Raw genomic sequence first — 26844 nt, forward strand, 5'->3', positions numbered from 1 at the left:
AGGGTAAGCTCAGCACTCCAAACACAAACCTTCATGGTGCTGATAAGAGGTTCTGGGAAAAGAGAGAAAAGCATTTAAAAATACAGAGGCTGTAGTGAAGAAGGCTGTGTGGGGCTCAAGGAGTAAAGTTGGATATCCCTAGGAGCAAAGGATAACTTTACAAAATGGTGCAAAGACCAGAAGGGCAAGGGAGTGAAAAAGTGATCTGTCACTTCTCAAAATAAGGATCACTTCCATTGAGAATAGGTTTCATGAGGCACAGCTGCAAAGCTGTCAAGGGCCAGATAAGTAATTATTACAAGAACTGTGCACAATACTCCAGCTGTGGCCCAAGCACAGCTCTAGTATGATCTCCCTGCTCTTATAATCTATGCCATGACCAATAAAGGCAATTGTGCCATATGCCGCCTTAACTAACCTATTAACCTGTCCTGCCACCTTCAAGGATCTGTGGACAAAACATCTCTCAATCCTCTGTTCCTCTGAGCTTCCGAGCATCGTGCTATTCTTTGACTACTCCCTTGTCTTGTTCCTTCTTCTGAAGTGCATCACCTCAGACTTATCAGGGTTAAATTCCATCTGCTACTGAGCTGTCCATCTGACCAATCCATTTATATGTTCCCGTAACCTAACACCTTCCTTCTCGCTGTCAACCAACTGGCCAATCCTTATGTCATCCACAAACATAATTATCATTCAATTCTCATTTCATCATTTATAAATACCACAAAACAATAAGGGACAATAAACAATAATAATAAAGTGCAACCAGTTTGGCTGTCCTCCAGTCCTGTAGCACCTCCTCTGTGACCAGAGCTAATGTGAAAAATTTGGGTCAGGGCCCAGTAATTTCCTCCCCCCAGTCCTGTGGGCTGTATCACTGACCTAAATGGGATAGAGTTCAAACAGAGCTTGCATCTTGAATCTGGGCAACAGTTCAAAAAGGCAGCCCATTATCACCTTCTCAAAAGCAACGAGGAATGGGCATTAAATGGTGGCCCAGACAATGATGGTGACATTCCTTGAATGAATCGAAAAAAGAAAAGTCAGAAGACATTAAGAATTTAAACACAATGTGACTTGTTAATCAAAACATAATTTTGACAGGAATATTTATAAAGGAGACAGGAAAGAACATTATTTTCAAATCGGTGCAGAAAGGTGTGCGTTTTGTTTTAGACTATTGTCTTCAAAGCAGTCGAACATAGAACAAAGAGCAATACAGTGCAGAACAGGCCCTTCGGCCCTCGATGTTGCGTTGACCTGTGAACTAATCTAAGCCCATACCCCTCCCATCATCAACCACGTGCTTATCCAAGGAATGTTTAAATCTCACTAATGTTGCTGATAACTACATTTGCAGGCAGGGCATTCCACACCCTTACTACTCTCGGAGTAAAGAACCTGCCTTTGACATTTGTCTTAAGTCAGTACTTATACAATTTAAAGCTTTATTGAAGAGTTCAATATAGCAGTATAAACATAAGATTGGTAAACAAATAAAATACTTTAGAAGCTAGCAAACCTTGCTGCTACAGAATTTAAAAGCAGCATTGGTAACTGCCAGAGTACAGGCTTAAAAACAGTTTAAAAGTAGTAATGAAGTAATACAGATCTATTACAGCTTTGCAATATTGACTTACTTCTTCTAAAAGTAATTATTAATCTCAGCACTGCAGAACAGTAAAGCCTCACAGGCAAAATTAAGTCTTGACAAAAGAATGCTAAATTTGTAAGACTGATGGTCTTCTTGAAGGTGCGTGGAAGTAGGACACAGTTGCAGATCTGCAAAGAAAGGTGCTACATAATGCAGAGACCTCAATATCATTGAAAAGATAACTGATGCTTTCATAGATGAACTTTGTGATTCAAATGACTTGAGTTTCACAGAACTTGTTTATGTTAAGTTAAATTTCATTAAAGCGTGATGAAAGGGTCAATATCACTGTTCTATTAGATCAGGTACTATTGCTGAATGATCAGAACTTACAGCCTGAAGAGCTGAGACTACATGGCGTAGGCAGAATAATTGCCGTGAACATAAGTTATAAGTCACACTGCAGTGCAAGGAGTGTAAGATCCAAAAATGTCTGGAACCTGCAATCAGTATGTCTGACTTTTGAGTCTACATGCATATCTTCACTTCAGCTTCCTTAATATGGCAGAAAGGTCCCACCGGTTCCAAGAGAATATGTAGTTCAGATACAAAGTTTTTCAAACTTAGCTCATGAATAGGCAAAGCACACAATGAGCAGGAGCAGACATGTGACAGATGAGTAAGTGAAGTAATAGATTTGGGTGGTTGCGTTACCCGAAACATTACTTAGGTAGTGTCTCCTACCCATCCTCCTCCTCGAACCAAAAAAAAAATTCAGTGTGGTGGATTGATAAGGTAACTAGTTTTTTTCAATTCTTTATTTTTCAGTAGTCTCTTTGGGAAATTAAAATAGTGGGAATGAAGGTTAGGGCTGTTGAATGTTCTTCCTGCAGAATATGGGAGGTAAGGGTCGCCACTAGTTTCCCTGGTGACTTAATCTGCAGGAACTGCACCCAACTCCAGCTCCTCAAAAACTGTGTTAGGGAACTGGAACTGGAGCTAGATGAACTTTGGATCATTCGGGAGGCAGAGGGGGTTATTGAGAGGAGTTACAGGGAGGTAGTCACACCACAGGTGGAAGAAAAAGGCGGATGGGTTACAGTTAGGGGACAGTGCGGGGATCACTGTGGCCATTCCCCTCAATAACAAGTATATCATTTTGGATACTGTTGGGGTTGGGGGACTTACTAGGGGTAAGCCATGGGTGTACAGAACTCTGGCACAGAGTCTATCCCTGTTGGTCAGAAGGGAAGGAGATGGAGAGGAGCAGAGCATTAGTCATTGGGGACTCCATAATTAAGGGGACAGATGGGAGATTCAGTGGGAACGAGAGAGACTCACGGTTGATATGTTGCCTCCCAGGTGCCAGGGTCCGTGATGTCTCTGTCTTCAGGATCCTTGAGGGGGAGCTGTCCCAAGTTATGGACAACTTAGGCACTAGGTTGGAAAAGGGATGGGGATTTAAGGCAGAAATTCAGGGAGAAACGGGGGAAGCTTTGAGCTAGAACAAACAGAGTTGCTGCCTCTGGTTTGTTGCCCGTGCCACATGCTAATGAGGGGAGGTAAAGGGAGAGGGAGGAGTTGAGCATGTGGCTATAGGGATGGTGCAGGATGAAGGGTTTTGGATACCTGGATAATTGGGGCTCATTCTGGAGTAGGTGGGACCTCTACAAACAGGATGGTCTACACCTGAACCAGAGGGGTACCAATATGCTTGGGTGAGAATTTGCTAGTGCTCTTTGGGTGGGTTTAAACTAATTCAGCAGGGAGATGGGAACCTAAATTGTAGTTCTAGTGTCCAGGAGGTTGAGAGTAGTGAGGTCAGAAATATGGTTTCAAGGTCACAAGAATGCACCAGCAAGCAGCAAGGTCGTTTGAAATGTGTCTAGTTCAAGGCTAGGCGCATCCTGAATAAGGTGGGTGAACTTCCAGCATGGGTTGATACTGGGACTTGGATGCTGTGGCCATCTCGGAGACATGGACAGAGAAAGGATAAGAATGGCTGTTGCTGGTTCTGGGATTTAGATGTTTTAGTAAGAACAGAGAAAATGGTAAAAGAGGGGGAGGTGTGGCACTATTAGTCAAGGACAGTATTATGGTGGCAGAAAAGACTGTTCTAATCTGCTGAGATTAGAACAGGAGAGGAGAGGTCACCCTCTTAGGAGTTTTATATAGGCTTCTGAATAGTTCCAGAAATGTAGAGGAAAGGATTGCAAAGATGATTCTGGATAGGAGCGAGAGTGACAGGGTAGTTGATATGGGGTCTTTAACTTCCCAAATATTGACTGAAAATACTATAGTTCGATTACTTGTTATATGTCCTGTGTATGAATTTTAGTAAGGCGTTGGATAAGGTTCTCCACGATAGGTTATTGCAGAAAATATGGAGGCATTGATTGAGGGTGATTTGGCAGTTTTGATCTGAAATTGGCTAGCTGAAAGAAGACAAGAGGGTGGTGATTGATGGGAAATATTCATCCTGGAATTCAGTTACTAATGGTGAGCCACAGGAATCTGTTTTGGGCCAGCTGCTGTTTGTCATTTTTATGCCCTTCGTAAGGGCGTAGAAGGATGGGTTAGTAAATTTGCAAATGACACTAAGGTCAGTGCAGTTGTGGATAGTGCCAAGGATGTTGCAGGTTACAGGTGGGCATAGATAAGCTGTAGAGCTGGGCTGAGAGGTGGCAAATGGAGTTTGATGTAAAGAAGTGTGAGTTGATTCACTTTGGAAGATGCAAAAGGGATAAAGAGTACTGGGCTAATGGTAAGATTCTTGGTGGTGTAGAAGAGCGAGAGATCTCAGTATCCATGTACATAGATCCCTGAAAATTACCACCCAGGTTGATAGGGTTGCTATAAGAAGGCATACGGTGTGTTAGCTTTCATTGGTAGAGGGATTGAGTTTCGGAACCATGAGGTCAAGCTGCAGCTGTACAAAACTGTACTGCGGCTGCATTTGGAGTATTGCATGCACTTCTGGTCACCGCATTATAGGAAGGATGTGGAAGCTTTGGAAAGGGTTCAGAGACGATTTACTAGGAGTAAAGGTGGTATGGAGTAAAGGTCTTATGATGAAAGGCTGAGGGACTTGAGACTGTTTTCATTAGCGAGAAAAAGGTTGAGCAATAACTTAATTGAGGCATACAAGATAATCAGATGATTAGATAGAATAGACAGTGAGAGTCTTTTTCCTCGGATGACGATGACTAGCAGGAGGGGACATAGCTTTAAAGTGAGGGATGAAAGATGTAGGACAGATGTCAGAGGTAGTTTCTTTACTCAGGGAGTAGTCGGGGCATGAAACGCTCTGCCTGCAGCTGTAGTGGACCTGTGAACCTTAAGGGCGTTTAAATGGTCATTGGATAAACATATGGATGAAAATGGAATAGTGTAGGATAGGTAAGCTTCAGATTGGTTGCACTGGTTGGTGCAACATCGAGGGTCGAAGGGCCCAAACTGTGCTGTAATGTTCAATGTTCTAGAATAGACTAGATTCCCTACATTATGGAAACAGGCCCTTTGGGCCAACAAGTCCAAAATAATCCTCCGAAGAGTAATCCACCCAGACCCCTACCCTATATTTACCCCTGACTAATGCACCTAACACTATGGGCAATTTAGCATGGCCAATTCACCTGACCTGCTCATCTTTGGATTGTGGGAGGAAACCGGAGCACCTGGAGGAAACCCACACAGACACGGGGAGAACGTGCAAACTCCACACAGACAGTTGCCCAAGCTGGGAATTGAACCCGGGTCCCTGGCGCTGTGAGGCAACAGTGCTAACCACTGAGCCAATGTGCTGCAATTTTCTAAACCACAAGTCATATTACACCTATTGTTGACCGGCCAATCAAAGCAACCACTGGAAGATATCATTGGGCTTCCTTGACTCATTGTGGAATCCAAAACAAACAAAACGTCTGTTGATATTAGGAATAATTGAACAAAACATATTTCATATGACCAGGAAAATATTTGTAGCCTGAAAGCCAAAAGTCTCATCAAAATTCAACAAGAACAAAAGTGTGACTAAGACAATGCTGTCATTCAGTAGCATTGTGTTGAAGGATGGCAAAACCAAAAGTCTAGTGAGTTCACAATAATGTATACTTCTGAGTACTGATAGCATTTCACAATCATAGACAACTTATTAGTGTGTGACTGAAGACTAGTTATTACAACTTGCCCTTGGGAGGATTATTGGAAAGGATACATTGAAGGCGTATCCTGGTACAGTCAGGGCCCAGTTAGCGATATAGCGGCCAGAAACGTTAAACTTCATTCAAAATCTCATTGTGATTTCTGATTGTGAGATCTACTATTACACAGAATTTTCTGGTCGAGGAAACACTTCTGTCATTATGGTATACAATCAGAAGATAAAACCCAGCAACTTTTCCAAGAAGAATCAAAACCATGAACAAATGTGAGCAGCACAATCCACTTGAGCGCATTCAGGAATCCTCATTTTGAGTGATCAGCAATTTTTCAGAAACGCAACTGAGAATCTGAAAAGGCCTACTTCACCATCAACCACAGAGCACAACTGAAGACGCCCAACCTGATCGACAGTTTGAGGGAGATGAGTTTGAACTGACTTCATGTAAGCCAGACCAATTCCGCACATACAGATCATGGTCAGGAAGAAGAAATTGCTTGGTCTAAGTAAGCAACCCAGATACTGTGAGAAAGGGAATATCTCTTCCAGTCGGAAAGATCAGTCTAATCCGGAAATTAAAAACACTGCAAGAAAGAAAGTACTTACTTCAACAGAGGAGCTGTCTTCCATGGTGGGGATTCATGATTTTATATTTCCTCTGCAAAGAAAATTCAGGAGAGTAAGAGTTCATCAGATAAGGAAATAAACCAACAATGATGTCTACTAGGAACAAAGCATATCTAAGATAAAAGATTCCTTGTCAATAGCCTTCAAGGAGAAAACCTACCATTCTTGTTCCAAATTCAAAGAACTACCAATTATTTGAAGGAAATGACCACAAAATTATACCAGTACTTAATCTATTAAACCATCAGCTATTTAGTCGCATGGTATTGCAGAACTTGATTATTGCTGAAAATTATGAAATGACCAGACTGCCTCCATCTGTGAAGTCAGAGATTTGAGGGAGTTGGGGTGATGATAAATGTAATCTAGTTATGTGATGTACAATGGGTTAACTAAGAGGCAGAAGCTTGGGGGAGAGATGTTCTGTGAGGTCCTAATTCTGAAAGAGTTAATGTTAAAGTTTGTATTGGCTCAGTCCATTCTGATGTTGTCATATACAGTCATTGGCAGTGGAGATGGGAGTTCTGGGAGTTCTATACTAACCCTTGTAAGAAGCAAATATACTTTGCACAGCTCCTGAGAGATTTTACTAATTATATCTGACTAGTAAGGTGCATTGCTATCTTGTTAACAAAAGAATCCATCCGTGGAACATCCTTCTTACTGATAATTAGACCAGCTCTAGACACAGTAAAGACTAAGCAAGTAGGCTCTTGTGGTGCTGTGATAGTGTGACAGAAGGCCTCCATTCAAGTCACAGCTGTTCCAAAGGTGCATAATAGCATCTATGAATAAGTTCAGAATCATAGAGTCATAGAATTGATTTGAAAATATTCAGACAAAGGAGGATCGATGGCTCCCCCTACACACACACATTCTGGCAAATACGTCAGATACCTCAAGGTGTCAGAAGTGTTAATCAGGGTAAGTAGCAAACTTCTACTGTGTAGCCTGAGAGGTCATTTTTACTTTTCCAATGGTGTTATTCTTTAAATGTCATGAACTATTTTACACACTTCTTAAGATATAACCACGAGCAATTGCTGTGTTCAGTGCACACTACTTAATGTGTTTTTTGCTCTTCAAACTAGACATATCTCTGGGAAATGACAAGCGGTGTTGATGAAATTCCACCTGGGATTGTAAATAAAGAACATATAATATTTGGTAACATGCAGGAAATCTATGAATTCCATAATAAGTAAGTAAGATAAATATAATGTACAACAATTTTGTTGCACAGCTCACATTTACACATGTCATGAACAAATGCAGGACTAACCAGAAGCAGTCTGTTTTTCAAAATGTTTGTTATGGTTCTGGGGATGAAAATTGGAAAGGATAATGTTTGTATGTTGTTAGGAATACTAAACTGCTTCAAAATGCTTTGTTGAAAATAAGTCATTGAGATTTCTTTTCTTTTTTTTGTGAGAAATGATCAGTCAAATTTTAGCAGAGGGCCTGGTACCCTGACACCACGACCATTTAGAGTCATAGAAATATACAACGTAAAAACAGACCCTCGTCCGTGCTGACCATACGTCCTAAATAAATCTAGTCCCATTTGCCATCATTTGGCCGATATCCCTCTAAACCCTTCCTTTTCATGTATCCATCCAGGGCAGTTAAATGTTGTAATTGTCCCAGCCTTCACTGCTTCCTCTGGCAGATAATTTCATACATTCAAGTTTCATGGCATCTTTGCTTTAGCTAGGAGACCAGAATTGAATGCAGTTTTCCAAAAGTGGCCTAAGCAATACGCTATACAGCTGCAAGATGACCACCCAACCCCTTTACTCAATGCACTGACCAATACAGACAAGCGTACCAAACATCGCCTTCACAATCCTGTCGACCTGTGATTCCACTTTCAAGGAAATATGAACTTTGAACTCCAAGTGTGCTTGTTCGGCAACACTCTCCAGGACCTGACCATTAAGTGTATAAGTCTGCCCCAGTTTGCCTCACCAAAGTGCAGCACCTCACATTTATCTAAATTAAGTTCAATCTGCCACTCCTCGGCCCATCAGCCCATCTGATCAAGATCCCGTTGTACTCTGAGGTAACCTCCTTGGCTCCCACTACACCAATTGTAGGAGCATTTGCAAACTTACTGTATTCACATCTAAATCATTTATATAAATGTCAAAAAGCAGTGGCAATCCTTGCGAAACACTGCTTGTCACAGGCCTGGAGTCCAAAAAGCAGTTGCGCACCACCACCGCCAGACATACATAACTGGCTCAAAGGTAGGAGTATCCAAATGGCTAGTTCTCCTTGTATTCCATGTGATCTAGCCTTGTTAGCCAGTATTCCATGACAAACCTTACGAAGCACCTTATTGAAGTCCATATAGACAATGCCCACCATCTGTTCTCATCAATCCTCTTTGTTACTTCTTCAAAAAACTCAATCAAGTTAATGAGACACAATTTCCCACACACATGTTGACTATCCCTAATCAGTCCTTGCCTTTCCAAGTACCTGTAAATCCTGTCCCTTGGGATCCCCTCCAACAACCTGCCCACCACTGATGTCAGGCTCACTGGACTATTAGCTTCCTGGCTTTTCTTTATCACCTTTCTCCAATAATGAGGCCACATTAGCCAACCTCCAGTCTTCTGGCACCACATTTGTGGCTACCAGTGACGCAAATATCTCAGTAAGAGGCTCAGCAATCACTTCTGTAATTTTTGCACAAAGTTCTGGGATATACATGATCATATCTTGGGGATTTATCCACCTTTGAGTTTTAAGTTGTCCAGCACCATCCCCTCTGTAATGGAAATTTTTCAGGATACAGCTATTTATTCCCCCAGTTCTCTAGCTTCCATATCCTTCTCCACAGGAAACACTGATGCAAAATACTCATTTAGTTTCTCCCCACCTCCTGTGGTTCCACACATAGGTGGCCTTGTTGATCTTTAAGGGGCCCTATTCTCTTCCTACTTTTCTCTTTTGGCCTTTATGTATGTGGATTCTCTTTAACCCTATTTGCCAAAATTATGTGATCTCCCCTTTTTGTCCTCCTGATTTCCCTCTTAGGTATACTCCTATTGCCCTTATACTCTTCTAGGGATTCACTTGATCTCTTACATATGCTTCCTTCTTTTTCTTGACCAGAACCTCAATTTCCCGGATCAGCCAGCATTCTGTACACCTACAAGCCTTGCTTTCCACCCTAACAAGAAAATATTGTCTCTGGACTCTCATTATCTCATTTTTGAAGGCATCCTCTTTTCCAGTCTGCAAATAACACCCCCCCCCCCCCCCCCCCATCAATTATTCTTCCTCTAATTTTAGAATTTTAACTTTGAGATCCAGTCTATCCTTTTCCATTACTATTTTAAAACAAATAGAATTATGATCACTGGCCCCAAAGTTCTCTGCCACTGACACCCTAGGCACTTGCCTTGCCTTATTTCCCTATAGTAGGTTAAGTTTTGCTCCTTCTCTATTAAATACATCCACATTCTGAATCAGAAAATTTCCTCGTATATATTTAACAAATTCCTCTCCATCCAAGCCCTTAACACTATGACAGTCCCAGTCCATGTTTGTAAAGTTAAAATTCCTTACCGTTACCACCTTATTATTCTTACATATAACTGACATCCCCTTACAAATTTGGTTCTCAGGTTCCCCCTGACGATTGTGGGATCTATAATACAATCCTAATAAGGTGATCATCCTTTTCTTATTTCTCAGTTCCACCCAAATAACTTCACTGGACACAGTCCCTGGAATATTCTCCCTAAATACACCTGTAACGTTATATCTAGTCAAGACTGCCACACTCCCTCCTGTCTTGCCTACCCCACCCCCCCCACCCCGCATCTCTCCTTCCTATAGCATCTAAACCCTGTAACATTTAACTGTCAGTCCTGTCCATCCTTGAGCCACTATAATAGCTATGATCTCCCAGTCCCAAGTTCCCAACCATGCCCTAAGTTCATCTGCCTTACGAGTTAGGCCTCTTGCATTAAAATGATCAGTCCGACCTTGTTCTCCGCATTGATCCTGCCGACCATGAGTGTTTGATATACTCCTTTTCCCAAATGTACCAGCCTCAGACTAATTTATTTTCTCACTATCTCTCTCTGGGTTTCGCCCATCCCACTAGTTTAAATCCTGCCGTGTAGCTCTAGAAAATCCCTCCCACCAGTATATTAGTCCCCTTCCAATTCAGGTGCAACACGTCCTCCTTAAATAAGTCATTTCTACCCCAGAAGAGATTACAGTGATCCAATAATGTGAATCCTTTTCCCCTGCACCATTTGCTGTATCCTCCTATTGTTGCTCTCACTAGCATTTGGCATCGAGGGTAATGCAGATATTATTACCCTTGAGGACCTGCATTTTAACCTCCTAATTTCCTATATTCTTTCTCAGAACCTCGTACTTTTCCTGTGTTGTAGGTTCCAATGTGTACAACGGCCTCTTGCTGGTCCCTGTCCCCTTTGAGAATATTGTGCACCCGCACTAGATATCCTTGCCCCTGGCACCATAGAGTCATACAGCATGAAAATAGACCTTTCAGTCCAACCTTCCTGATGAAGGGCTTTTGCCCAAAACGTCGATTTTCCTGCTTCTCAGATGCTGTCTGACCTGCTGTGCTTTTCCAGCACCACTCTGATCTAAACTTTCAGTCCAACTGGTCTATGTTGAACATAATCCCCAACTAAACTAATGCCACCTGCTCCTGGCCCATATCACTCCAAACATTTCCTATTCATCTATTTATCCAATTGTACCCACATCCACCACTTCCTCAGGAATTCGTTCCACAGGCGAACCACCCTCTGTGTAACCATTTTGTCCCTCATGTCTTTCTTAAGTCTCTCTCCTCTCACCTTTAAAAAAGTGACCCTTAGTCTTGAAATCCCTATCCTAGGGAAATAACAACTGCCATTAACTCTATGTATGACCCTCATTATTTTATAAACTTCTAAAAGGTTGCCTCTCAAACTCTTACGCTCCAGTGGAAAAGGTCCCAGCCTATCCAGCCTTTTTTTATAACGCAAACCTTTTATATCCAGTAGCATCCTTATAAATCTCTTCTGAACCCCCTCCATTAATAATATCCTTCCTATAACAGGGAGGCAACATGCCATTTTGATGTTTCATTGTCAGCTTCAGGAACATCTGTCTGTGGCTCTGACTAGAGAGTCCCCTATCACAGTTGATCACTTGGAACCTGACATGTCCCTTGTTACATTAGAGCCAGACTCTGGACCAGAAACCTGGCTCTCAGTGCTATATTCCACTGAGAGTCCATCACCCCCTACATTTTCCAAAGAGCATTCTCATTTGAGATGAGGTTAGCCATAGCAGAGTCAGGCACTACCTGCCTACGTCTCCTACCTTTCCTAGAAGTAACTCATCTACCCGACTCTATCTGCGGTTTTTCTACCTTCCAGAAATTGCCATCCATCACATCCCGGCTCATGTAACTTCCTCATTGCTTTTAACTGTCCCTCCAACCTATCCATGTGATCCAATCGAATTCACAATCAAACACTTCCTGCAGACATAATCATCAGGAACAAGAAACACAGCAGGGAAAGAAATTAATACTCAGTAGCAACATTCCCTCTAACTTCCGTTGTTCCTGCTTAAACTTCTGAAATGTGTGTTTGGTATGTTTAAGCGACTGTGGAATTCATGCACCAATGAATGATGGAGTGTGCACAGGGTTGCTCAGCTCACAGAAAGTTGCTGAGAAGTAATAGGATGAATAACTAATGTCACAGTTGAGGGACACATTTTTAGAATTTCCTTTGAAAATAAGGAAAGAACTAGTTTAGGGAGAGAGATCAAGTCCATAGGCTTAAGTTGACTAAAAGCTTGGATAAAATTAAAATAAGGAATAGGCACATGGAGGCCAAAGTTAGAAATGCGGGAGTCACCAAATATTATGGAGCTAAATATAGTCACAGAGGTAATCAGATGAATCCTGGCAGGATTTGTAACAGGAATTTGTTGGAGATACTGAGTAGCAATAGATCCAAATGACTGCAAATAATAGATGTGAGAAAGCAGGATAAGAATGGACAGGAATGTAGATAATAAAATTATTTGCAATGGTGTTTCTGTTTCTGTTCCTTCAAAACAGCAAAAATGCATTTGCATTTAACTGAACAATCTCCAGCATTACAGCCTGTTAACAGATTCCTGAGCATTCCCACATTTTCAGTTTTATTAATCTAGTTCAAGGCTCTCACAAAGTGAATACAGAGGAACCTCAATTACCCAAACGACACTGGCAGGGAGTATTTTGTCGGATAATCGAATGTTCGTATAATTGATTGCCAGATAACACAGTTTAGCCAAGCAACGGGGCCTTGCAATCCTGCCGGATAATCTAAAATTCTGATAATTGAATGCCGGATAATCGAAGTTCCTCTATATGTCAATACTATTATTTCCATAGCTGTGGCTAAATAAGGCAGATGACATCTCCAAGTTCTCTTGTTTTGGTTTTTTGGAATGTGGTTAACTGGTTTGTCTATAACCTTGCAGAATGCTTAGTTTACAGGACCTTGCGACAAACTAGTCTAGAGATATATTCATGCAATGAAAATATACGTAGTGCTAGTTGATAAACTGAGTTTTTCTGCCTTTCTACAGTGTAAATTGAGAATGTTAATTTCAAATCTTGATTACAATATTATCCATTTCCTCTACATGCTATCTGTAAAGTGACTGATAAGTTATCATCTTCATATTTAGCTGAATACAGACCATCCTGGTTGCAAGCTGTAATTGAAATTGTATATTTCAATTATTTGATTGTATGTACTTCAAAATATCTTTACAGTTTATTTCTGAAAGAGCTGGAGAAATACGAACAGCTGCCAGAAGATGTAGGACATTGTTTTGTCACCTGGGTAAGTCACTTGTCACTTTCAAAAGATTGTTTGCGTGAGACTTCTTCAGAATTATGGTAATATGATATAGTTGATGCAGTGGCTTTTGACTAAGCCATATAACAATTCAATCAATTAAAATAATTACTTGAAAGCATTTAGAACATAGAACATAGAACATAGAACAATACAGCACAGAACAGGCCCTTCGGCCCACGATGTTGTGCCGAACTTCTATCCTAGATTAAGCACCCATCCATGTACCTATCCAAATGCCGCTTAAAGGTCGCCAATGAATCTGACTCTACCACTCCCACGGGCAGCGCATTCCATGCCCCCACCACTCTCTGGGTGAAGAACCCACCCCTGACATCTCCCCTATACCATCCACCCTTCACCTTAAATTTATGTCCCCTTGTAACACTCTGTTGTACCCGGGGAAAAAGTTTCTGACTGTCTACTCTATCTATTCCTCTGATCATCTTATAAACCTCTATCAAGTCACCCCTCATCCTTCGCCGTTCCAACGAGAAAAGGCCGAGAACTCTCAACCTATCCTCGTATGACCTACTCTCCATTCCAGGCAACATCCTGGTAAATCTTCTCTGCACCCTCTCCAAAGCTTCCACATCTTTCCTAAAGTGAGGCGACCAGAACTGCACACAGTACTCCAAATGTGGCCTAACCAAAGTCCTGTACAGCTGCAACATCACCTCACGACTCTTGAATTCAATCCCTCTGCTAATGAACGATAATACTCCATAGGCCTTCTTACAAACTCTATCCACCTGAGTGGCAACCTTCAAAGATCTATGTACATAGACCCCAAGATCCCTCTGTTCCTCCACCTGACCAAGAACCCTACCATTAACCCTGTATTCCGCATTCTTATTTGTTCTTCCAAAATGGACAACTTCACACTTGGCAGGGTTGAACTCCATCTGCCACTCCTCAGCCCAGCTCTGCATCATATCTAAGTCCTTCTGCAGCCGACAACAGCCCTCCTCACTGTCCACAACTCCACCTATCTTTGTATCATCTGCAAATTTACTGACCCACCCTTCGACTCCCTCATCTAAGTCATTAATAAAAATTACAAACAGCAGAGGACCCAGAACTGATCCCTGCGGAACTCCACTTGTAACTGGACTCCATGCTGAATATTTACCATCTACCACCACTCTCTGACTTCGACCGGTTAGCCAGTTTTCTATCCAATTGGCCAAATTTCCCTCTATCCCATGCCTCCTGACTTTCCGCATAAGCCTACCATGGGGAACCTTATCAAATGCCTTACTAAAATCCATGTACACTACATCCACTGCTCTACCCTCATCCACATGCTTGGTCACCTCCTCGAAGAATTCAATAAGACTTGTAAGGCAAGACCTACCCTTCACAAATCCGTGCTGGCTGTCCCTAATCAAGCAGTGCCGTTCCAGATACTCGTAAATCCTATCCCTCAGTACCCTTTCCATTACTTTGCCTACCACAGAAGTAAGACTAACTGGCCTGTAATTCCCGGGGTTATCCCTATTCCCTTTTTTGAACAGGGGCACAACATTCGCTACTCTCCAGTCCCCTGGTACCACCCCCGTTGCCAGTGAAGACGAGAAGATCATTGCCAACGGTACTGCAATTTCCTCTCTTGCTTCCCACATAATCCTAGGATATATCCCGTCAGGCCCGGGGGACTTGTCTATCCTCAAGTTGTTCAAAATGTCCAACACATCTTCCTTCCTAACAGATATCTCTTCTAGCTTATCAGTCCGTTTCACACTCTCCTCTTCAACAATACAGTCCCTCTCGTTCGTAAATACTGAAGAGAAGTACTTGTTCAAGACCTCTCCTATCTCTTCCGACTCAATACACAGTCTCCCACCACTGTCCTTGATCGGACCTACCCTCGTTCTCGTCATTCTCAGGTTTCTCACATACGCATAGAATGCCTTGGGGTTATCCTTGATCCTATCCGCCAGGGATTTTTCATGCCCTCTCTTAGCTCTCCTAATCCCTTTCTTCAGGTCCCTTCTGGCTATCCTGTATCCCTCCACTGCTCTGTCTGAACCTTGTTTCCTCAACCTTATGTAAGCCTCCTTCTTCCTCTTTACTAGACATTCAACCTCCCTCGTCAACCAAGGCTCCCTCACACGACCATTTCTTTCCTGCCTGATCGGTACATACATATCAAGGACACGTCGTATCTGCTCCTTGAGAAAGTCCCACATTTCCACCACATCCTTCCCTGACAGCCTATGCTCCCAACGTATGCTCCTCAAATCCTGTCTTACAGCATCGTAATTTCCCTTCCCCCAATTGTAAAAACTTCCTTGTTGTGTGCACCTATCCCTCTCCATAACCAAGGTGAAAGTGACAGAATTGTGGTCGCCATCACCAAAATGTTCACCCACTAACAAGCCCACCACTTGTCCCGGTTCGTTACCGAGTACCAAATCCAATATGGCCTCCCCTCTGGTTGGACAATCTACATACTGCGTTAGAAAAGCTTCCTGGACACACTGCACAAACACCGCCCCATCCAATCTACTTGATCTAAAGAGCTTCCAATCAATATTTGGGAAGTTGAAGTCGCCCATGACTACGACCCTGTGGCTTCTGCACCTTTCCAAAATCTGTTTCCCAATCTGTTTCTCCACATCTTTGCTGCTATTGGGGGGCCTATAATAAACACCCAACAAGGTGACTGCACCTTTCCTATTTCTGACTTCAGCCCATACTACCTCCAGAGGCAGATCTCCCTCAAACTTCCTTTCTGCAGCCGTTATACCATTTCTAATTAGCAATGCCACCCCCCCTCCTTTTTTACCACCCTCCCTAATCTTACTGAAACATCTGTAACCAGGAACCTCCAACAGCCATTCCTGTCCCTCATCTATCCATGTTTCCGTGATGGCTACAACATCGTAGTCCCAGGTACCGATCCATGCCTTAAGTTCACCCACCTTATTTCTGATACTCCTTGCATTGAAGTATACGCACTTGAGCCCATCTCTGTGTCCGTAAGTAGTCCCTGTCAGTGCTACCTTCTCCACAGCCTCCCTACAGTCTTGGACATCCTGACACACAGCTAGCTTACTTGCTGGACTACAAGTCCGGATCCCATCCCCCTGCCAAATTAGTTTAAACCCCCCCGAAGAGTGCTAGCAAACCTACCCCCCAGGATATTGGTGCCCTTCTGGTTCAGGTGCAACCCGTCCTGTTTATACAGGTCCCACCTTCCCCAGAATGCAGTCCAATTGTCCAAATATCTGAAGCCCTCCCTCCTACACCATCCTTGCAGCCACGTGTTCAACTGCACTCTCTCCCTATTCTTTGCCTCTCTGTCACGTGGCACCGGCAACAACCCAGAGATGACGACTCTGTCTGTCCTAGCTTTTAGCTTCCAGCCTAACTCCTTGAGCTCTTGAATGACCTCCCCGCCCCTCTTCCTACCTATGTCGTTGGTGCCAATGTGTACCACGACTTCTGGCTGCACACCCTCCCCCTTAAGGATTCTGAAGACACGGTCCGAGACGTCTCGGACCCTAGCACCCGGGAGGCAACAAACCATCCGAGAGTCTCGCCCATGTCCACAGAACCGCCTGTCCGTCCCTCTAACTAGAGAGTCCCCTATAACTAGCGCTCTCTTCTTCTCCCCCTTTCCCTTCTGAATCTCAGAGCCACAGACCCCTTCACTGCAGCTTACACCTGCAAGGCTGTCCCCCCCAACAGTTTCCAAAGCTGCATACTTATTTTTTAGGGGAACGACTACAGGGGAACCCTGCACTGCCTGTTTCTTCCTCTTCCCACCTCTAACTGTTACCCAGCTACCTCTGTTCTCTGGCGTAACTATGTCCCTGTAGCTTCTATCGATCACCCTCTCAGCCTCTCTAATAATCCTCAGCTCATCCAGTTCCAGTTCCAGTTCCCTAACTCGTTCGGTGAGGATCAGGATCTGACTGCATTTCCTGCACACGAAGCCGGCAGGAGTATCGGTGGTCACCCCTACCTCAAACATCCTGCAGGAGGAACATTCCACCGCCTGTGCTGCCATGACTGTACACTGTCTTAGCTGTAGTCTCCCGGGTTCGTTTTTCCTCGGCCGCTGCTCCCACTCTTTATGTAATTCAAGCACAATCTTGTTCACTTAAAATCCAAATCTCAGACTCTTGTTGGATTAAAACTTGTTGATTTTTCCAAAGCCAGATTTCAGATGCTATATTGAAGTTGAAAATAAGCTTACCAACCATTCTCCATAAATTGACACACTACAGGTGACCCCACTGCACTACACACAGACACAGACAGACAGACAAACAGACAAACACATACAGACACTCCTATACACACACATTCATACAGACACACACACACTCCTACAGACCCATACACTCCCACAGACCTTCTCTCATACACAAGCTCTCTCTCATACACTCACACATATACTCACACACTAACACACACACATGCACCCTCTCATAGACTTATACCCCTTTACGCGCTCACTGACATATACACACGCACACTCTCGCACAGACACTTGTAAACCCCCCACGCCCACATGGCCACACACAAAGGTTTGTGGGGTGAATTTGTACTTGCAGAATTACATTTGATTTTACTCAAAAACTGCATGAATCCATGTAAGATTCTGTAAATCAGTCTGAACATTGTGGCACAGACAGTCTCACACAGGGCACCTTACACTTTTGATACATTATCTGGGCCGACATGACACCAATTGTTAAAGTTCACTTGAGAATGTAACTTTTAAAAACAAGTTCTGGGATTTACATATGAAAGAACTGAAACCAACATGGTCATTCTAAAAGATGAAAGACTTAACAAACAATCCAGGTCTTTTTCAATGTATAATTTCAGTTACATCATACTCTGAACATTTGCTATAAGTTCTGTGTCTTATGATCTTATAGTCTATAACCACCTGATGAAGGAGCAGCACTCTGAAAGCTAGTGCTTCCAAATAAACCTGTTGGACTTTACCCAGGTGTTGTGTGATTTTTAAACTTTGTTATCTGTAAGCATATCCTGTATCCAAAATCACAGCCTCTATTTAAATAAGCTAAAATGCTTTTTGAAAATCCCTGAAGGATTAGTTTGTTAAAGCAGAAGCAACTGCATTTGTTTTGCTGTGATTCACACAGTAAGCTGACGTTTGGTGAGAGGTAAAGGTAAAAACATAACCCATGTCCTGTGGTCCAGGAAAGGGAAATCAGTGAGGATTTCTACTGCTGGTCACTCAGCAGTGGTGAACATAAGGGCATCAGGTGAAGACAGGATTATACTTAGTTATCACACCACACAGTCGGTTTGTCTGTTTGTTTTGTTGTTTTTTGAAATATTTTCCCTCAATGCTTCATGTTAGAAGAGCAGAGTTTGTTTATGTTTCATGTATCAATTGAATGAATGCAACGGTACACAATGTATACTGTATCTTTACCATCATTAGAAATATGTATTTTTTGCAGTTGAGAATAGATTTTTGGAATTTTCTGCTCTTGAATACTTCATTCTTAGTCATTGAATATATTCAGGGCTTATGTTAAAGGAGTTTTGGTCTCTAAATGAAAACAGATCTGGCAGAAAACTAGAGTTGTGTTTGAAGATCAGCTATGACCTTTTTGAATGACAAGGCCTAGGCCTATTCCTGTGCCTAGTCATTAGTTATTGTGCTCTTGTCAACTTGGGACCAAGTTTGCAGCTTCATGTTTTTTTTCTATTCCTTAGACTGCTTTAATATTCCAGTGCTCTGTGGCTGGCCTTGCCCCGTGAACAAAAACATGTCTAAAACTCTGCCACCCACATTCTAACTTGGAACAAGTTCAGTTCACTTACGTTTGCCTCAAAGATTTATTTTAAAATTCTTATCCTTGTTTTACTTTAACCATGGTATTTTCCCTCCAAATCTACATTACCTCTTCCATCCCTCCAAATATGATTTTCCAATTTGTGGTTTTCCAACTCTGGTCTGCTCACTATTCCTGATTTTCTAAGCACAGTTCGTAGCTGAACCTCAACTATCTCAGCCTTAAACCTTTGCATGCACTTGCAAAGACAAACAGGGTCTGCATCTCCAACAGTGCAGCACTTCCCCAGCAAGTGTCTTTCTAGATTATGTGCTGCTAACACTCTGGTGGAAATTGAACCTTCACACTTGTGGCTGGCACCTGTTGTCTTCTGCTGTGATGTTAATGTTGACCTGAAAGGAGATAGTGTGCATTAATTGGTAACATGGGCAATTCTTGTGTGTACAGGATACATTTTCTCTCTAAAACAAACTTGCCAAAAGTGCAAGATTAGGCCCTCCAGTTCACAAGTTGGTTTTGAAAAATGTGAATTTTATTTTGTATTCCTATCCAAATGAAAGGATGCTTTTTGATTTCCCATATAAAAACTGACCTGTGTGAAGGTGTACATCATAATCGTATCTTTCTTCAAGGTTTGTGTAAAGATTTGTAACTTGGGTGCCACTTGTTGTGGGTATGTTCGGCGAACTGGGAAGTTGATTTACAGTTGAATTGTATCTTTCTTTGTATCTCATCATTAAATCATGTTTTAAAAAGTTACATTTTAACTGAAATACTTCGCATTTTGATGTCTTGACAATTATTAACAAAAGACTTCTGTTTACTTTTTTCTCACAAACAGATACTTCAGTATTACTATTCCTTAGTTTGACTAGTCAATCAATAAGAAACTGATTTCTGACCATATGTTTTGTTTTCTTCCAAACAGGCTGACAAGTTCCAAATGTATGTAACATACTGTAGGAACAAACCAGACTCTACACAGCTCATACTGGAGCATGCAGGAGCATACTTTGATGTCAGTATCATAGAGTGGTTTGGTATTTTTAACATACCCCATCCCTTTGCTTAGTACAATCATTGTTATCACTAATATATTAATTTTCTTTCATAGCTGAGAGAGAGAGAGGTTTTCATTAAATCAAGGATATTGAGTTTATGGAACCTTAAGTGGTAAATAGAGTTAAGACTCAGGTAAACTGATCTAATTACGTAGAATGTGTGAAAGTGCTGAAAATGTGCTCTTGTTCCTATCTTCCAATGGTAAGACAATCTCCTCTTTGATGTAATAATGATGCTTACAGGCCAAAATTATTCATGACATGTTTTCCTCTTGTGGGGAAAACCTTGCCATTGGTTGTCACTTCCACAAAGTGGCTTAATTGGAATCAGTACTATAAAGTAAGGGAGGGGAGGTTCACAGAAATTGGATTGAAATTTCAGTTAGGATCTCTGAAAGCGAGATAAAAATTTGTCAATGGTCTGTACCTCGGTTTCTCCATCACTGCTTCTAAAAATAATGTTGCCAACCATGTTTAAAAATAAAATGCAACATTGCTAAACTAACCAGAAATCAGCACAAAATAACGGGGTAGAAATCATACAAAATTGGATTTGATTGCAGGATTTTAGAAGCAATGGCATGCCAAATTGAAAAGATCTACTTGAAAAAGTGGTCACTTACCAATTTATCAATCCCTCAAAATCCATGCCGATCAGGTGCAGACCTGGCCTGCTAAATCATTTAGCATTTTGCCAAATTTATGGATGGAAATTGGAAGCAGGAAAATTGAATGTAAGCCCCAATGATCTAGAAAATGTGATGTAGCAATGGAGGTTTTGTGTGCAGATTTTTAGCAATCAAATGTTTGGAGGCAATGAGAGCTGTTTGCATCCAAGAAAAATAGTCTTACACTGAGAATGACTGTATTTTTATATATCCACAGTATTAACTCTTATTATTGCATTTTTTTAAAAACTAGGAAATACAACATCGCCATGGATTGGCCAACTCAATATCTTCCTATCTTATCAAACCTGTTCAGCGAATAACTAAATATCAGCTGCTCTTAAAGGTAGGTGGATGAAGCTTTGATCATTTCTTAAGAGTAAGGGATTGATTTGGAGAACTTAAAGTATAACATGTCAAATGGATTATAATTACATACAATTAACACTTCTGAGGCAACTGAGACTTAAATCCAAATCTTCTGACCCAGAGATAGGGACTGTGCCGCAAGAACTAATGTAATAGTTGATTGAATCTGCATAATCAACTCAATCTAGAATAGGATAGACTCCAGAAATAAATTTGGTTATATCAGCTTGCTACTTTTGTGTAATTGTTTTAATGTCTAACCTTGCAATAGATCAAGGAAGTTGTCAATTCAATGGAACCAGATCTTTCAGATTTTCTGTATTTCCTTGGTTTTGGAAGTTTCTAAAATGAATCAAGCTAAGTTCTCACTGGCTTTTTTTAATTTTTAGGAACTGTTAACATGTTGTGAAGAAGGAAAGGGAGAAATTAAAGATGGCCTGGAGGTGATGTTGAGTGTGCCAAAGCGAGCCAATGATGCCATGCATCTCAGCATGCTAGAAGGTGTGTCCTCTATATCACTTAAGCTTCTGATTTCTTGTGAAATTCATCAAAAGTGTTGACGTATTTATGTTCTATTTTAGATGCACACAAAACTATAGTAAAATTATTCCTTGAAATGTAACTGTTTTACAATAAAGCAGTTAGCTGGTTAGAAACAAATATCAGAATCATTATGCTGTGTATGAACTGAATTAATATAATTAGAATTTTATCAAAATATTTCCACAACGGCCTTTTTCAGTAAAAAAGAATGTGGAGAAAATGACTTGTGCTTGCACTTCAAGGAAAAGATATGAAGGAGTTATTATTATTCTTAGGCTTTGATGAGAATCTGGAATCCCAGGGAGAGCTGATCCTGCAAGAATCCTTCCAAGTGTGGGATCCTAAGTCATTAATCCGCAAAGGCCGAGAGAGACATCTCTTCCTGTTTGAAATGTCACTCATCTTCAGCAAAGAAATCAAGGATTCCAATGGGAGGAGCAAATACATCTACAAACACAAACTGCTTGTAAGTTCAGTTGTGGATGTTGGAACGCTACTGCTTTAGAACGAGGGTGGAAATTAAGTCTTTTGCTGTTAAGAATGCGGCTGATTAGAAAACATTTCAGGTGTGACTATTCACCAGAACAGAGATGTTTGAACTCTAATATTTCAGATGGAGTGAACAATTCTCTTTCATTTGTTGATTAATCATTCATTTTAATCAGTTTCTATAAGTTGAAAGCAAGTTTATCTTTTTTTCTATTATTTCTACAATTGCTAGTATTTATGTAGCACCTTTAACATAACCAAGCATTACAAGGTGCTTCACAGAAGCATTGCCAAACAACCAAAAGAGAAAATGCTGGAAAATCTCAGCAGGTCTGGTAGCATCTGTAAGGAGAGAAAAGAGCTGATATTTCGAGTCTATGTGACCCTTTTGTCAAAGCTCTTTTCTTATTTTTTTAAGGTGAGTCATGGCTCCAGAAGCAAAGGTAGCAATAAAGAGGTGATAATGACAGTCCATAGAGAGATTGTAGGGAGATTAGGAGCTGTGAATGACCAAGGCTGAAGCCAGTGCTATGTGATAAAATATGTGGGGGATGGGTGAAGCAGAGGCAAAATGGAAAACAGGGGAGCAGGGTAGCAAAGGGGGAAGAGGAGAGGAAAAAGGTGATGAGCAAGTGGGGAGAGAGAGAAAGAGAGACAATCAAGAAATAAGAAGTACAGAACAGTGAAAAAAATTTTTAAAAAGATAAATAAAATAAATGAAATAAAATTACGGAGCAGAATGAAAACTTCAGATGGGATAACCATCTGAAGTTGTTGAATTCAATGTTGAGATCAGCAGGCTGTAATGTGCCTAGTCGGAAGATGAGATGCTGTTCCTCCAGTTTGCGTTGAGCTTCACTGGAACATTGCAGCAGGCCAAGGACAGACATGTGGGCATGGGAGCAGGATTGGGTGTTGAAGTGGCAAGCCATGGGAAGGTCTGGGACCTGATTGCGAACAGACCGAAGGTGCTCAGCAAAGCAATCACCCAGTCGGCGTTTTGTCTCTCCGATACAGAGGAGACCACATTGGGAGCAATGAATGCAATAGACCAAATTGAAAGAGGTACAAGTGAAATACTGCTTAAGCTGAAATGAGTGTTTGGGGCCTTGGATGGTGAGCATGGAAGAGGTAAAGGGGCAGGTGTTGCACCTACTGTGATTGCCTGGGAAGATGCTGCGTGTGATGGGAGAGGTGTTAGGTGTGATGGAGGAGTGGACTAGGTTGTCCCGGAGGGAACAATCTCTGCGGAATGCAGACATGGGGAGGGAAGGGAAGGGAAGATATATTTAGTGTTTAGTGGTGTCATTGTGCTGGAGTTGGCGAAAGTACCGGAGGATTATTCTTTGCATGTGAAGGCTGGTGGGGTGAAAGGTGAGAACAAGAGGGACACCATCCTTGTTCTGGGAGGGGAGGGAGGGGGTGAGGGTCGTGGCACGGGAGATGGACCGCACGCTATCGAGAGCCCTGTCAACAACTGTATGTGGGAAGCCATGGTTGGAGAAGAAGGAGCATATATTAAGAGTAGCACTTTGGAAAGTGGCCTCATTGGAACAAATGCGGCGGAGACAAAGGAGCTGAGAGAAAGGGATAGAATCCTTAAAGGACGTAGGGTGAGAAGAGCTGTATTCCAGATAGCTGTGGGAGTCAGTAGGCTTGTAATGAATATTAGTGGATAGACTAGATTAGATTAGATTAGATTCCCTACAGTGTGGAAACCGACCCATCGAAGTGTAACCCACCCAAACCCATTCTCCTACATTTACCCCTTCACCTAATACAACGGACAATTTAGCATGGCCAATTCACCTGACCTGCACATTTTTGGATCGTGGGAGGAAACCGGAGCACCCAGAGGAAACCCACGCAGACACGGGGAGAATGTGCAAACTCCACACTGAGTCGCCTGAGGCAGGAATTGAACCCGGGTCTCTGGCGCTGCGAGGCAGCAGTGCTAGCCACCGTGCCACCCATGCGGCACTATTGCCGGAAATGGAGACAGAAAGGTCAAGGAAGGGAAGGCAAGTGTTGGCAATGGACCAGGTGAAGGTGATGGAGGGATGGAAACTGGAAGCGAAGTTTATGAATTTTTCCAGGTCAGGACAAGAGCATGAAGCCGCACCAAAATAGTCATTGATGTACCGATAAAGCAGTTGTGGGAGGGGACCTGGGTAGGCCTGGAACAAGAAATGTTCCACATACCCCATGAAAAGGCAGACATAGCTAGGACCCATTCGGGTACCTATTGCTACTCCTTTGATTTGGAGAAAGTGGGATGAGTTGAAGAAGTTGTTGAGAGAGAGAGAACAAGCTTTGACAAAGGGTCAGTTAGACTCGAAACGTCAGCTCTTTTCTCTCCTTATAAATGCTGCCAGACCTGCTGAAATTTTCCAGCATTTTCTCTTTTGGTTTCAGATTCCAGCATCCACAGTAATTTGTTTTTATTGCCAAACAACATTTGGTACCAAACATATAAACTGGCTACCAGAGGCTTGGCCAATGAGGTAGGTTTTAAATAGCAATTGAAAGGAGGACTGGGATGAAAATCCAAAGCTATTGTCTTGACAGCCAACTGTGGATCAGCCATGTGCAAGAAACCAGACTGAAAAAGCACAGAAACCTTAAAGGATTGTAGGGCTGTGCAAGGTTACAAAATTATGATATAAAGTTAGGATGGTAATAGGAAAGTATTGGCTGAGATAGTTTGTAAAGGTGGAAGATGGAACTTCAGCTTAGGGGAGTGAACAAAGGAGAAGTACAGCACAGAAACAGGCCCATCAGCCCTCCAAGTCTGTGCCAATCATCATGCCCTAACTAAACCAAATAAAAAGCCTTCTGCCCTTATTCGGTCCATATCCCTTATTCCCTCCCTATTCATGTAACCATCCAGATGCCTCTTAAATGTTGCCAATATGCCTGTTTCCACCACCTTTTCTAGCAGTGTATTTCAGGCTGCAACCACTCTCTGTGTGAAAAACTTCCCTTGCATATCTCCCTTAAACTATCCCCCTCTCACCTCGAACCTGTATCCCCTTGTAATTGAAACTTCAACCTTGGGAAAAAGTTTCTGACTATCCACCCTATCTATGCTTCTCATAATGTTGTAGACCTCTATCAGGTCTACTCTCAGCCACTATCTTTCCAGTGTGAACAATCCTAGTCTTTTTACCCTTTCCTCACAGCCAATGTCTGCAAGACCAGGCAACATCCTGGTGAACCTTTTCTGCACTCTTTCCATAGCTTCCACTGGTAAAGTAACCAAAACTGTACACGCTACTCCAAATGCGGCCTAACAAGGGTTTTATATAGCTGGAACATGGTTTGCCAACTCTTGTTCTCCTCCTCATCCTACTTCCAGCTGATAAAGTCAGGCATGTCATATGCCATCTTTATCACCTTGGCCACCAGTGTTGCCATTTTTAGGGAAATACATGCCTGGATCTGTTTGTATGTTACTGTTTCTAAGTGAGCTGCCATTTACAGTGTATTTCACACTTAAATTTGAACCTCCAAAATGCATCATCTCACATTTATCTGGACTCAACAAATCTAGAGGTAACAATGGCTTCAGCAATAGATGAGAGGTATTGTAGCAAACTAACTGAGGCAGCCATAATGTAGAGATGCCGGTGTTGGACTGGGGTGGACAAAGTCAGAAATTGCACAACACCAGGTTATCATCCAACAGATTTATTTGAAATCACAAGCTTTCAGAGCATAGCCCCTTCATCAGATGAAGTGAGAGAGAAGCACACAGAACATAGAATTTATGGGCAGAGAGACCAAGGGCAGAGGGATCAAAAGATCATATCCCTGGTTTGACTGGAGTGTTGAGAAATAAGCACCTGCAGTTGACCAAAAGTGTTAGACAGTATGAGTAAAATGTCAATAGCTGAATAACAAACAAAGGGATGACCTATAATAGGATTAAATGAGGCAGAGAGATAATTACAAAAAATTTAAAATAAGGAGGTGTTGAAGACTAACCAAATGGCTGAGATAACATGGAACAAAAACAGAAGCTGCTGGAAAGGCCCAGCAGGTACAGCAGCTTCTGTGAAGGAAAATCCGAGGAAGGATCACTATATCTGAAATATTAACTCTGACTTTTCTTCACTGATGCAGCCAGACCTGCTGAGCACCCCCAGCAACCCCTGTCCTTACTCCTGACTTACAGCATATGCAGTTCTTTTGGTTTTTAATTTGACTGGAGTAACATGAGAGGTACAAAAGTCACATGCTGATGGTCTAATCAAAGTAATAAGTAATCCAAAACTGTACAAACTAATTAATGTAGAGGGATCATAACAATTTATCAAGGTGATGGTGTCAAGATAGGACAGTAAGGAAGATTGTACAGATACAGAACAGTGTGGTGGGCTCATATGTGGTGCGACACGAACCCAAGATCACAGTTGAGGCCGTTTTGAGCAGCATAGAAAGGGACAGGATCCTGCTGCCAACATTAAGGAGTTGGGTAGGAAATTAGCATACAGAACTTCAATAGTCCAAATACCAGATGTAATTGAGTACAGAAATTGGAGGATACAATAGGTAAATATATGGCAGTAAAGATGGTGCAGGGGGAAGAGCTTTAGATTTTGGGGAGATGGGATTGTATAAGCCCACAT

General features: G+C 42.0%; 1 protein-coding gene across 5 annotated transcripts in view; it reads left to right on the forward strand.

The window, feature by feature from the left end:
* Nucleotides 1–26844, forward strand: part of LOC140480385 (triple functional domain protein) — a 588738-nt gene that overhangs the window by 348787 nt on the left and 213107 nt on the right. For all 5 annotated transcript variants that reach the window (XM_072575178.1, XM_072575177.1, XM_072575174.1 and 2 more), the window contains exons 25-30: nucleotides 7478–7587; nucleotides 13207–13276; nucleotides 20012–20101; nucleotides 21066–21158; nucleotides 21571–21682; nucleotides 22000–22190. In XM_072575178.1, the coding sequence (XP_072431279.1) occupies nucleotides 7478–7587; nucleotides 13207–13276; nucleotides 20012–20101; nucleotides 21066–21158; nucleotides 21571–21682; nucleotides 22000–22190 (666 nt within the window). The remainder of the gene's footprint in view (nucleotides 1–7477; nucleotides 7588–13206; nucleotides 13277–20011; nucleotides 20102–21065; nucleotides 21159–21570; nucleotides 21683–21999; nucleotides 22191–26844) is intronic.

Source organism: Chiloscyllium punctatum, chromosome 8 (genome assembly GCF_047496795.1).
Source record: "Chiloscyllium punctatum isolate Juve2018m chromosome 8, sChiPun1.3, whole genome shotgun sequence".
Taxonomy (NCBI): domain Eukaryota; kingdom Metazoa; phylum Chordata; class Chondrichthyes; order Orectolobiformes; family Hemiscylliidae; genus Chiloscyllium; species Chiloscyllium punctatum.